Source organism: Geotrypetes seraphini, chromosome 12 (assembly GCF_902459505.1).
Source record: "Geotrypetes seraphini chromosome 12, aGeoSer1.1, whole genome shotgun sequence".
NCBI lineage: Eukaryota > Metazoa > Chordata > Amphibia > Gymnophiona > Dermophiidae > Geotrypetes > Geotrypetes seraphini.
In genome coordinates, this window is record NC_047095.1 from 45,562,924 (window position 1) to 45,576,129 (window position 13,206).

The window sequence follows — 13,206 nt, forward strand, 5'->3', positions numbered from 1 at the left end:
TAAAAACTATTTGTATGGTGCTATCCAATATTTAAAATTCATTAAATATATGAAAACAGCTGACAAGAAATAGGCAAAGTTTAAGACTGGACTGCATTATGATGAATTGTGTATTTATTAGAAATTAAATTTAAAATTTTTCGTTCTGGTGGGCAAGTCTTTGCTCTAGTTATAGATTTGAAAGAATAAATGCTGAAAATTTAGGACATGGTAATATATTTAAATTAATATGGGGCCCATTGGCATCTTAAGTTACCTCATTGTAATTGTTTGTTGACCTTGAATCAGTTTGTTCTTTACTATGGTACAGGGCAGGGGGGGAGAGGGATTCTTTATGTCATAAACTGATTTTTGAATATTTATAATTGGGGTGGGTGTGAAGATATCATTATTCAGAATAGATAGGACATTTATGATAATATATGTTTGTGTTATACGGAATGATAATTGTTTGGGTGGGTGGGGGGGAATGGATGATTATGAACATGAGAAAGATGAATGTGCTTTTATTGTACTACTATGAGTTGCATTGGTTGTATTGCACTGTTGTTTTGAAAATTAATAAAGAATTTTTAAAAAATAAAGAAATTAACCACTTTTTTAAAGAAATTCACCTAAGGCAGCAAGAATAAGTCAAACATAGGCAATACATAATTACAGTAATAAAAATATTCAAACAGCGGTGCATAGTATAGCATATTATGCTACTTACAATGTCAACACAATATGCAGTAAAACTTTTTAATAGACAGCACAAAACAAATAAAACAAAATAAAATATTCAATTGATTTACCAATTTAACCCCCCTCCTTTACAAAGCTGCACTAGCGTTTCTAGCGCTGGCCATGCCAGTAATAGCTCAGACGCACTCATAGGAATTCTATGAGCGTTGGAGCTGTTACCATGGTGGCCAGCGCTAATAACTAGTGCAGGTTTGTAAGGAGAGGGTAAATTAATATATAATGAGAATAGCTCATCAATAAAAATAATACAAGTTAAAATAAACTTTAATAAAAACCAATAAGTTCAAATAAGTTCAAGGATGCAGGAAAGCAGGAGCTGTATTCACACAGTGTCTGGATAGGTGCCGGGAAGGATTTGGCTATTGCTGATCTTGGAGACCCCAAGCTAATGCACTGTCCCATCTGCTTGCAGGAGCTGCCAGCTGGCTGCATTAACTCATACCAGGATGGCGTCTTGTAGTGGGGCAATAACTCCATCTTGCAGGGTAGAAAGTGGATGCGACTCTAAAAGCAGCAGGAAGAGGAGAGCAAAGCCACCATCACTTTCTCTTTCTTTTCTAAGCCTAAGACCAGGGCAGACAGAGCCTGCCCCTCTCCCCCCACTAGTGGTGGTGGGGCCAAACAGGTTGATAGCCAGGGGTGAGCCACCAGGGCTATCTCTTATCCACAGAAGAGCACACCTGAGAATCTGGATGGGAAGCCTCTCTGGCTGACAAGATGAGGCCATGCAGTCTGAAAGATTATGTGGGGCAGAGTAAAGTGCTGGGGAAAAACACCTTACTGAGAACTCTACTGCATGTCCATGAGATCCGTTTCTGCATATAGTTCAAACTCCTCTTACTGACCTACAAGTGTATTCACTCCGTAACTCCTCAGTCTTTCCCCTCACACTTCCCCCTGGGCACTCATCAGATAAGTCTCTCTTATCTGTACCCTTCTCTACAGCCAACTCCAGACTCCTTCCCATCTACTTTGCTGCACCATATGCCTGGAACAAACTACCTGACTTGGTACGTCAAACTCTATATCTGGCAGACATCAAATCCAGACTCAAAAGCCCACTTCTTTTAAGCTGCTTTCAATTCCAAACTCCAACCCACCTGCAAAGTACCAATATCTGTCTTATCATTCCCTCTGTAATTCTCCCACCTGAGCATTGTGAATTGATGTACCTTCTTGTTCAGTTTGTCTGACTTGACAAGATTGTAAGCTCTTTTGAGCAGGGACTGTTTTTCTAAGGTTTGATGTACAGCAGAGCGTATGTCTAGTAGCGCTATACAAATGATTTAGTAGATATCCCCCTCCATCATCTTCTGGGGACCACCGGGTTGTGAGTGCTGGCTGTAGCTCAACACCTGCCGGGTGCTGGCCTAGGGCTTGGGGGTCTGTGGGTTTACTTTTCTTTGGGTGTTCTTCACTGTTCTGTCTCTCTACTCTGTGATCTGAGATATTCAGCCTGAATCTGGCTCTACTTTGTGCTGGAGTTTCAGTGCTTTACCTCTCCCATGCCTGTAAAGTTTACAGGCTCCCCTTTTCCTTGGCAGCTGGTTGGTTTCATCTTTATTTGGACTTAGAACGCGTATCTTTTCAGCAACAGCCGAAGGCAAGTTACATTTAGGTAGAGTAGATATTTCCAGGCCTGGTGCAAGCTGCGTGAGGCCAGGACAGTGTCAGGTGTCATCTTTTTTGATTTCACAAATATGGTGACTCTAGTTGGGGCATTTTAAAGGGTGGTACATTGGGGGGGGGGGCAGTTAGCAAAGGGGTATTTTTTGGATATGGGGCAGTTAAGAGTGATGGGACAGTTGTGGGAATCGGATAGTTAGCTGAGTTGTGGAGAAGTTTTGTGTGGGAAGTTTTGGGATGCAGGTTAGTTTGTGGAGTGGTAAAGCAGTTACAAAGGAAAGATTTTAGATGTTGGGCATTTGCAAAGTGATGTGGCATTAGTGGAGCAGCTTATAGGTTAATGGTAAATTGTAGGATGTGGTTTGTGGGTTTTGAGAGGTGGGGACAATTTCAGGATATTTTTAGAGGTGTGAAAGTTACATGTAGATGGATATTTGGGGGTAGAGCAATTTGCAAGGGGCTGGGTAGTGTGACAGGAAAAAGGTGCAAAGCTCTAATATTTATAGGTTGTCAGCAAGAGTTAGCCCTGACACTATACAGAGAAACAACACAATTTAAGTTTTTGTACCTGGGGCAATGGAGGATTAAGTGAGTTGCCCAGGGACACAAGGAGCTGCAGTGGGAACTGAACCTAATTCCCCAGGATTGCAGCCGGCTGCACTAACCATTAGGCTACTTCTCCACTCACTGTATTTTTTGCTCCATAAGACACATTTTTCCCTCCCCAAAAAGTGGATGGAAATGTATGTGCATCTGCCGTTTAAACTGCTTTTTTCTATATACAGGTTAAGTTTTAGTTTGCAACTATCTGATACCATATCCACCTGGGACCCCTGAAGAAGGCGTGTTTACCGAAACATGGACCGTGTCGGGTCCTTTGGTTTGGTTCAAGGTGGTAACATTAACCGCATTCATAAACTTTGTTTCAATAAATTTAGCCTGCATCCTTGTACATTTGTCTGCAGTTCCTTTTGGTTTGGTTTGTGCTTTACTCACTGCAGACTGTGTTGGCTCTCTCCTTTGTTTTCTACCTCGGTTTGCTATACATAAAGCTTAAGTTTTTAATCCCTGTCTAGAACAAAAGAGTATGTGCCTCTCCCCCCCTTGCAAGAGCAAGGAGCTGAAGCTCTCTGCTGGAATATGATCATGTTCTCTTTATGTAACTGACCAACCTTAATTATTTTGTAATCCGCCTTGAACTGCAAGGTAATGGCGGAATAGAAATCTCTAATGTAATGTAATGTATTCTGATTGATGTTTTATTTTTCCTTTTTGGGGGAGAAGGGGATAGAACTGAATAAGAAGGAGAGGGGGCATATGCAGGTTTGAAGGGACAGATGCTGGATGAGAGGGAGAGAGGGAGCAGCTGCTGATCAATGAAAATAGCCTATTCAATCGTGCAAAAATCATTGACCTTTAACTTAGTTCACTTGTCCCTAAATCAATATTTTGATGTACAAGATCCAAAAAGCCATAAATCATCAAAACTGACAAAACCACTTGTTTGTAAGACTATCCAAATAGTTTTCTTTTGTTTTTTCTTAACAACCATTTATGTTGTATTGGGGTCAACTTTCAGCTAGCAGAATGACTATAATAATTTAAATGCCAGTGCAAAACTCAGAACCATTATGGCCCAGATTCTATAAACAGTACCTAGCGGCACCTACATTGTAGGTGCCACTTAGCGCAGATGTCAATCTACCACTAAGCACCATTTATAGATCATGCCTAGTGCTGCCTACACAGATTTGGGCAGCGCTAGGCATCCTAGATATAGGTGCCATCCCATTAGGCTAGCTTTTCACTCACCTAAATTGGCGGTGCCTATGTCAGATGCCTAACCATGCCTATTCTCTGCCCATAACCATGCCTACTTTTTCAGAGAGGCATCCTTAGGTGGGGAAGATGCCTCCACCTAGGTGTTGCTAGGCGTCCTAAGAGCTAGGTGCTGAACTCTTAAATTAATTAATCTTTTTTATTTTTTTGATTGGCTAAAAACTGGTGTGGTCAACTATCAAGTTGATTAAGCCAAGTTTTTAAAAAAAATTCTGCATTGATCCTGAACTTAGGCATTGCTAGATGGCCACAATTAGGGCACCTAATGTAGGCGTCCTTTATAGAATATAGAAACATAGAAACATAGAAAGATGACGGCAGAAAAGGGCTACAGCCCACCAAGTCTGCCCACTCTACTGACCCACCCCATTAAGTCTGAGTGCTAATGACCCAGCTCCTTAACTCGACCCTCGCAGGGATCCCACGTGGATGTCCCATTTATTCTTAAAGTCGAGCACGCTGGTGGCTCTGATCACCTGCTCCGGAAGTTTGTTCCACTGATCCACCACCCTTTCTGTGAAGAAATACTTCCTGGTGTCACCACCAAATTTCCCTCCTCTGAGTTTGAGCGGGTGCCCCCTTGTGACCGAGGGTCCCTTGGGAAAGAATATGTCATTTTCCACCTCGACACGACCTGTGACGTACTTAAATGTCTTTATCATGTCACCCCTTTCCCTGCGCTCTTCTAGAGTATAGAGCTGCAATTTGCCCAGTCTTTCTTCGTATGAGAGATCCTTGAGTCCGGAGACCATCCTAGTGGCCATCCGCTGGACTGACTCAGCTCGAAGCACATCTTTACGGTAATGTGGCCTCCAGAATTGCACACAGTATTCCAGATGAGGTCTCACCATGGTTCTGTAAAGTGGCATTATGACTTCAGGTTTGCGGCTAACGAAGCTTCTATTGATACATCCCATCATTTGCCTTGCCTTGGATGAGGCCTTCTCTACATATGACTCTATATGTATAAGCAATGATGCTGAATGGATACGGATCATTTGAAAGCCCCAAACCCAGCTCATAATATAGGTCATCCAGTCATATTTTAGGCAGAATACCAGCTACACAATTTTTATTAATACTGAAGGGACACGTATCATGAACCTTGGTAATTTTCCTTAGGCATATGTTGTTTAAAGCTGTAAATCCAGACCCTGTTTGTCTTTCCTTCTTTGAAGAGAGTACAAGGACATTTATGTTTGAAAAGATATGTTCTTAACTTGTTGTGAAGTGAATTCAATTGTTTTTATAAGCCGTATTTGCAAACAGCTTTAGATAAGAAAAAAGCTCTGCTGACCACAGCACCCTCTGTGGACTTCAGTCTTGAGATAGAAAAAATGCTAACGACCCTTACCCATGTAATTTGTTATTTCTTTTAAAGTTTCATGTGACCTGTGTCCATATATGGTTTGTATTTATGTCACATGCTGACAACACTGATTCATTTAGAATAATATAAAAGGAATGTAAAGCTCACAATAAAGCAGATATGTTTGGAGATCATTTCTTGCCTCTACAATATGTCCCCAGATGCATCTGACTTTCAAATGACAGAGACAGAGAAAGTATGGGGCAGGAATTGGGACCTAATCCTTTTCAAATACATGTTCAACAGCCACCAGTAAATGTATACCTTCATTTTGAATATTAGTCTATTTAGTATCCTAAGTCACTTTGTAGCATCATGTACAAATGGATGTACATTTTCCTGTAGTATATCAGAGATTTTCAGCAGAGCATTAAATTGGTATTCTTTGTGGAATCCAACAAATCCAGAACTCATGTAACAATTTTATTGGGAAAATTGTCTAATTATAACTGAAGGGGCATATATTCTTTGTAAGTTTTTCTATTCTTGCTTATGTAAAAGGAACTGCTGAAACAGTTAACATTTTGCCAAGGAAAAAAACCACAAGGCCTTTTCTTTTTGTGTTCTGAGCTCTGTGTCTCCATTGTGTTCTGTAGTTCTTGTTTTGATAAGAAACATTTGTTACAAGAAACATTGCTAGACCTTAGACAGGACAGTATTATATGCCATAATGGAAGCTTCCCACTATTTCCCCCTCCCCTTATGTTTGCTACCTTTTTTCTAGTTGCTTTTATGTATCCTGTTACCATATATGGTCTTTCCTACAGTCATATGCTAAAAAAACCCTGTGAAATGCTATAAAAGGTGTATGCAGTACTCTGAATAAAGAAGGAGAGAGAGATATCTTTTTGCCTATTTGCATGTGTGTTTGTGTTTTTCTTTCTAAAGAGATGTCCCCGAATGCATCTGTAGTCAGGACAGCAGAACGAGGCTACTGCAAATTGGGACATGGTCGTTTCAATAATATATAATAATATAGTACAAAAAGAAAAATAAAATAAACATTAGTTAAGACAAACAGTTTTGAAAGAATTCATTTTAAAGCATTATTTTTTGTTGCCATGTTTTCTTTTAAGATTTCTTTTGATACTTACAATGCCATCCCTATCTGGTGATCCACTGCAAGAAAGAGAGAGATTACATTTTATTACTTAAAAATAACACATAGAAGCCCAAGAATACAAGGCTGGTGGCTAGTACCTGTAGAACAAGAATCCTGATCTCAAACCTAATAGAATCAAACTGAACACAACCAGTCCTTACCCAAGAAATCCTTGGGATTGAGCTATTGCAATTGTTGCACAGAAAACAGAATGCTATGTCACTTTTAAAAATGCAGGGAAGCTGCAACTGCAGTCTGTGACTCTGAGTCATACTTTTTCTAAAAGGTATCCGACTTCTATCTCATAAGTTATTGCATCATTTCATGAGAACACAGATCTCCATTTTAGACAGAATGTAGAAATTAGAATTCATATGTCTAGGTCAGAACATGTTCAATTCTAGCAGTATTTTAAAAAAGGGTCTGCTGACATAGAGTCTTTTCTAAATTACATGCAGGAGTGTATGTGTATTTGCCTGCATATGTGATACAAGCAGGTATTTTACAAAGACACGCTGAAAAACTGAACAGTGCTACATGGTGCTGTCTTCCAATTTACACAGGTAAGTTATAAGCATATGCCTGCTATTTTGCAAACCTACAAATATACATGCCATTAATTAACTACAGAGGTTACAACTCTTATTTTTATTTTAGAGAGAGAAATAAGCAATAGGGGAATGAGAGGAGCACTCCCTAGATTCTCCTTGTAACAAATGTACACTTGTTAGGAACATACATACTCGTATGAAGGAGCAGCTGCAAATCCCAATGCCAAAATTGCTCCAACAGCACAGTGACAATTCATTTGGAAAGTCCCAAAGTATCCCAGAACATCTAAAGAACTGCAGGCCTCTCTAAACTCAGCTAAAGTCAGTGTTCATGACTCCACAATAACACAGACTAGACAAAAATGGAACAGTAACAAAGTGGAAACTACTGCTATCCAGGAATGACATCAATGCAAGTCTCATATTTGCAAAATGCATTAAGATGATCCACAAGCCTTTTGGAATAATATTCTGTAGACAACCAAGTGAAAAGTGGAACTCTTTGGACCACACAAGTCCCATTATTTCTGGCATAAGGCAAATACAGCACTCCCCTGTAAAACTATTGAACTAACATCATACCAAACATGATGGTAATAGTATGATGATATGGGGATGCTTACTGTAGTTACCTCAGGATCTGAATAACTTGCTTATTCTTTTGATCATGTGATCCTTCTTTATAAACCTTTCTATTAGCTTCCAGTGCAATATAGGATTATTTTTAAAGTTTTGTTGTTGACATTTAAGGTTTTCAAAAAGAAAGTTCCCCTGCCTCTTATTCCATACAGTGGTGTGCAAAAGTCTGGAACCACTTGCAAATTTTGCATTCTTTCAGCTTTCTGACCTTTTAATTTCTCCGTTGTCCCAATACATTTGTCTGTATACCACATCCTAAAGGAAAACTGTGGAAACAATGTTCTTGATATAAAAATTTTATTAAAAAATGTTCTTCACAAATAAAAGTGATGCAGTCAAAATAAGATCAATCCATATAACACATAGCAAAGAGTAATGGTGCGGATCCAACATGGTCTGTGTTTTGGTTAAGAACAACCTTCTTTTAGGGTCCTAAAAAGATATGTTTATATATAAATATACAGAGAGAGTCATGATGATAAAGGATGTGAATGAGCAGTGATAGTGTATAGCAGTTTTCTTCAACCGCCGGTCCGTAGACCAGTGCCGGTCCACAGAAATTTCCTGCCGGTCCACAGGGCTGGCACATGCATCGGGCCTGAGACAGTGTTTTTCAGCCGCCGGTTCACGGTGCGATCAATGCGGTATTGTCTTCGGGCCGGCTCTCTCTTCCTCAGTGCTGCAGTGCACAAAGCCATGGCCAGATGCTCCTACGCACGTCCTGCGCCTGAACTGGAAGCCTTCTCTTTGACATCGCAACGTCAGAGGGAAGGCTTACAGATGAGGCGCGGGACGCGCAAGGAGTCACTGCCCATGGCTTTGTGCACTGCAGCACTGAGGAAGAGGCAGCCAGCCCAAAGATAACACTGGGGGGAGGGGGGGGCAGGCCAGAAGGCAAGACACAGCATGGAGGGAGGGAGACCACAACGGTAGGGGGAATGATTTTATTTTTTAATTTAGTGATTGATATACATCTGCTGTCTGTTCAGGAAGAAATGCATTTGTTTCTTTTCCTCTGGGGTTGTACTGCATGCAGTCTTGCATCTTAGGGTTTTGTTTGTATATATTAGTACTTTTAGTTTTGGTTCCGTATTTGCATGGGGTTATCTGTGTTCTGGTGGGAATGAATATTGAGAAGCATACAGTGTGCTTTGTGTAGTTTAATTTTGTATTGTTAATACGATTATATTGTGTGTGTATATATATAAGAAAAATGAATGAAAAAAATGGAGTTAAAATTAGTACTATTATGGGGGCGGAGTCTGGGGTGGAGATTGGATGGAGATGGGCGGGGTCTGGCCTATAACTTAGCCCAGTGTTCTTCAACTGCCGGTCCATGGACTGGTGCCGGTCCACAAAATAATTATTTTATTTCCGCCAGTCCATAGGTGTCAAAAGGTTGAAGAACACTGGTGTATAGTGTGGATAATAAAAAATGAACGAAGTGGACGAATAGTGATATGGTGTGAATGGTAAAAAATAAAAGATTAAAGTTTAAAAAATAAAATGTAATTAGACAGTGAGCTTAGGATTGTGCACTAGTGATGTGAAAGACTATTAAAAACTAATGCTCAGCCAAAAATGTGAATGCAACATGGAGAAGTAAATTTATACTAGAGAGCAGATAAACATTCCTATCAAAATACATCACAAAATTTAGACATGCATTGAAGCATCCAAATTGAACGAGAAATAAAAACAAATGAAATAATGACAAGTGCTGAAGCAAAAATAATGAGGTCCATGGACACACACTCTGCTATTTTGATCCGATGGTTGTACAAAGTACGTCTAATAAGAGGCAAGACTAATAACCGAATTCCAAAAAGTGTAGAATAAACTAAACCAAAAACTGTGAGATGACATTAATATAATGTATTTAAGTAATTGTGGTGAAGCAACTGGGGAAATACCCTCAATGAATTCTAAAATAGTGAAACAAAACCAATGAGTGAAGGTAGGACTAGTGCCAGCAAATTCAAATGTGGAATAAAACCCAACACACATAAACAGATCAAATTGATGGCAAAAACACTAAGCTGATTTAGTGAAGCACCAAAACAGATTACAAAATGAACCAAGGCACAGATATTCTATTTCTTCTCTAGGGATGACATCTGCTTTGGTACTAACTGAGGAATTGGAACACAGCCCTGAAGGATGGGAGGCGGAGCAAAAGAATGCTAAAGAAGCTCCCTACAAGAATTCTTGCGAGAAGGGATCGACTACTCACACGTTCAAGAATGAAGTGTCTGTCACACATATATGGGCACATGTCCTTTCCCTCATTTTCCTTTATCCACTCTTTGTTCACACAGCTTAATCACTTACTGTACTTATTTGGCACACGAGGACTTCTCAATTCATCGTTTATTCATTAAGCATATGGTGTATATTTAAGTTTGTCTCTTAATCGCACTCCATCGGATTCACATTATAAATGCACATCCTAATGTACACTTTATTGAGTTCACATTACCAATATTGGGATCACTACATTGCATCTACTTCAATAAAAGATCCTGTGCTTTGTACATCATTTCTGCAGTTTTTTCCTTTGTTTTTTATTGCCTGACTTTTCACTGCAGACTAGTTGGACTGTTTCCCTTGTTTTTCTTTGTGTCTGTCACACTAGATATGATTATTGAAGGAACCATGAATTCTGCATTGTACCAGAAAATTCTTAAGGAGCATATCTGATCACCTGTCCATGAGCTGAAGTTGAAGGGTAATTAGATTATACAGCAAGAGGATGATCCAAAACTTAAAATCAAGTTTACATGTAAATGGCTGAAGAAAACCAAAATTAAAGTTTTGGACTGACCTAGTAAAAATCCTAACTTGAACCCAATAGAGATTCGTAATTCACCTTGAGCGTCCACCAATTTAGATCTATTTGATCAATTTTTGTGAGAAAACATTGTGCTGTATTGGTTCATAGTTTGATTGTAACCCGATTAGATTATTTTAACTCTGTTTAATGCTGGGATTTCAGTCAAATTGAAGATGACAATACAGATTCTAGAGAATATGGCAGTTTGAAAGATTAGCAAGATTTGAACATCTCTCCATTGCATAAATTTCATCATTGACTACCTGTTCAAGAAGGGTCATATGTAAGATTTTGTACTTAGTGTATAAGATCTATTTTGGAACAGCACCAATTTATGTAACAAATTCAGGCCCCCTTTTATCAGGCTGAATTAGTTGTCACTGGCCACTGTGGTAAAAGTTCTACCACTCATAGGAATTTCCTAATGCGGCTTAATAAAAGGGAGGCCTCAATACTTATTTCGCTAATTTTTCTTCTCATTTTAATTGTTGCTTTTTGTTGTCTTTTCCTTCCTCTAGGGGTGTTTGATATTAAAAAAAATATTTGAATGTTCTTTTTTATATCAGGCTACACAAATTTGGAATAATTTACCTTTAATTGTTAAACAACGATCTTCATATTCATTATTTCATAAATATGTGAAAACTTTTCTTTTTCAGAAATATTTGGGATAGTATATATATATATATTTGATAGTGATATTATTATTATTATACCAATATATCTTTTTTGCTGCAAGTTGCTTTAAGCCAGTTTCATGTGGGACAGAGCAAGTTATAAATGCTTGTTGTTATGATTATGCACAATAACCTATGAATGAGTCTGAATTAAAGCAGCATTGCAAAGAATAGTGGACTCTTCCTCAACAAAACCGTGAAAGACTGATATCAAATTAAAAGAAGCATCTGGTTGCAATTATTGCTGCTAAAGATAGTGCAGCAATTAAGTTTAGGGGGCAGTTACTTTTCCATATGAATATTAGTGTTGAATAATTTTGTTTCTTAAATAAATGGTGTTATGTGTTTACTCAGGTTCCCTTTTAAGAGCATAATCAAAAAACTAAAATGTCAAAAAAAACCACCTAAGTCGCCACTGGGACATCCTAATCGCCAGGACGTCCAAGTGCCGATAATCAAAACAGTTTTCCAGGATGTCTAGCAAGATGTTTCACTCGCTGTGCATCCAGAGTTCAAGGGGGCATGTTATGGGTGTGCTTTTTCGTGGGCTAGATTTGGACATCTTGAAAGGATAATCAAACTTTTTGCAAAATGTCCTGAAAGGAAACCTAGAAACATAGAATTTGACGGCAGAAAAGGGCCGACGGCCCAACAAGTCTGCCCAATCATGATCCCTTCTACCCTTGAGAAACTATCCCCTATCATACCTCTGTAGCGACCCCACATGTTTGTCCCATCGTCTCTTGAAGTCGAGCGTGCTACTAGCCTCGACTACCTGACGTGGAAGACCATTCCATCTATCAATCACCCTCTCGGTAAAGAAGTATTTCCTGGTGTCCCCATGAAATCTTCCTCCCCTAAGTTTTCAGTTAGACCTCTTTTGGAAGTATCTAAATGCCAAAAAAGTACCCAAACTAACCAGATGACCACTGGAGGGATTAAGTAATGAACCCCCCACACTCCCCCAGTGGTAACTGAGCCCCTTTCATCCACCAAAAATCTGAATGAGGTGTCTTAAGTAGCCAGGTGGGTGGGCTAGTGAACCACAGAGAGGAGGAGCCAGACCCATAAGGCACTCTAACTACAACATCTATGGTGTTAAGTATGAACCCACCAAAACCCTTTTATAATGCCATATAGGTGCCACCTGCAGCCATAATGGCTATTGGGGTGGTAGACAGGTAGGTATAGTAGGATTTGAGGGAGTTTTGGAGGGATCATCATAAATTATAAGGGGTATATGATGAGATATATATCTGGCACCCTTTAAGTGAAGTTCACAGCAGTGCCCTCACTGCTCCGTTGACATGTCTATGTGGCCAGTCCATTAGAATGATGGCTCCCCTCCCATGTCTAAATAGTGCTGATTTAGACATGTCTAACTTGGATGGTTTTGTGATCAAAAACAGCAAATTCAGTTAGACATCATGGTGATCTAGACATTTTGGCAGCCAAGACGTCTAAGTAGGTGATTTTTGGAAAAAAAATTATTTGGGCTTTTCAAAAATGGCCCTCCACGTCTAATATTCCACATTGTTTAAAGATCTGAAACCGTCCACTATGACATCTTTGCAACAATAGGGGAAATGGAGGGGGGGGGGTGTGAACGGGCAAAAACTTTCACATCACTGGCACATTTCCCCTTCTAACTGTTCCACAGAATCACTCAAAGACATCAATGGACTTCTTATCCTTACAGCTAAAGGAACAAAGTAGGGCATGTAGAAAATAAGAATTTTCTCACAGCCTTTATTCTGAATTTTTTAAAAACTGAAAGACATCGACAAGCCTGTGTTTCAGCTAGGTCAACCCTCATCAAAAATAAC

General features: G+C 39.4%; 1 protein-coding gene across 12 annotated transcripts in view; it reads right to left on the bottom strand.

Moving 5' to 3' along the window:
- SGIP1 (SH3GL interacting endocytic adaptor 1) overlaps positions 1 to 13,206 on the bottom strand; it is a 216,527-nt gene that overhangs the window by 140,928 nt on the left and 62,393 nt on the right. For all 12 annotated transcript variants that reach the window (XM_033917200.1, XM_033917198.1, XM_033917191.1 and 9 more), the window contains exon 4: positions 6,673 to 6,697. In XM_033917200.1, coding sequence (XP_033773091.1) covers positions 6,673 to 6,697 — 25 coding nt within the window. The remainder of the gene's footprint in view (positions 1 to 6,672; positions 6,698 to 13,206) is intronic.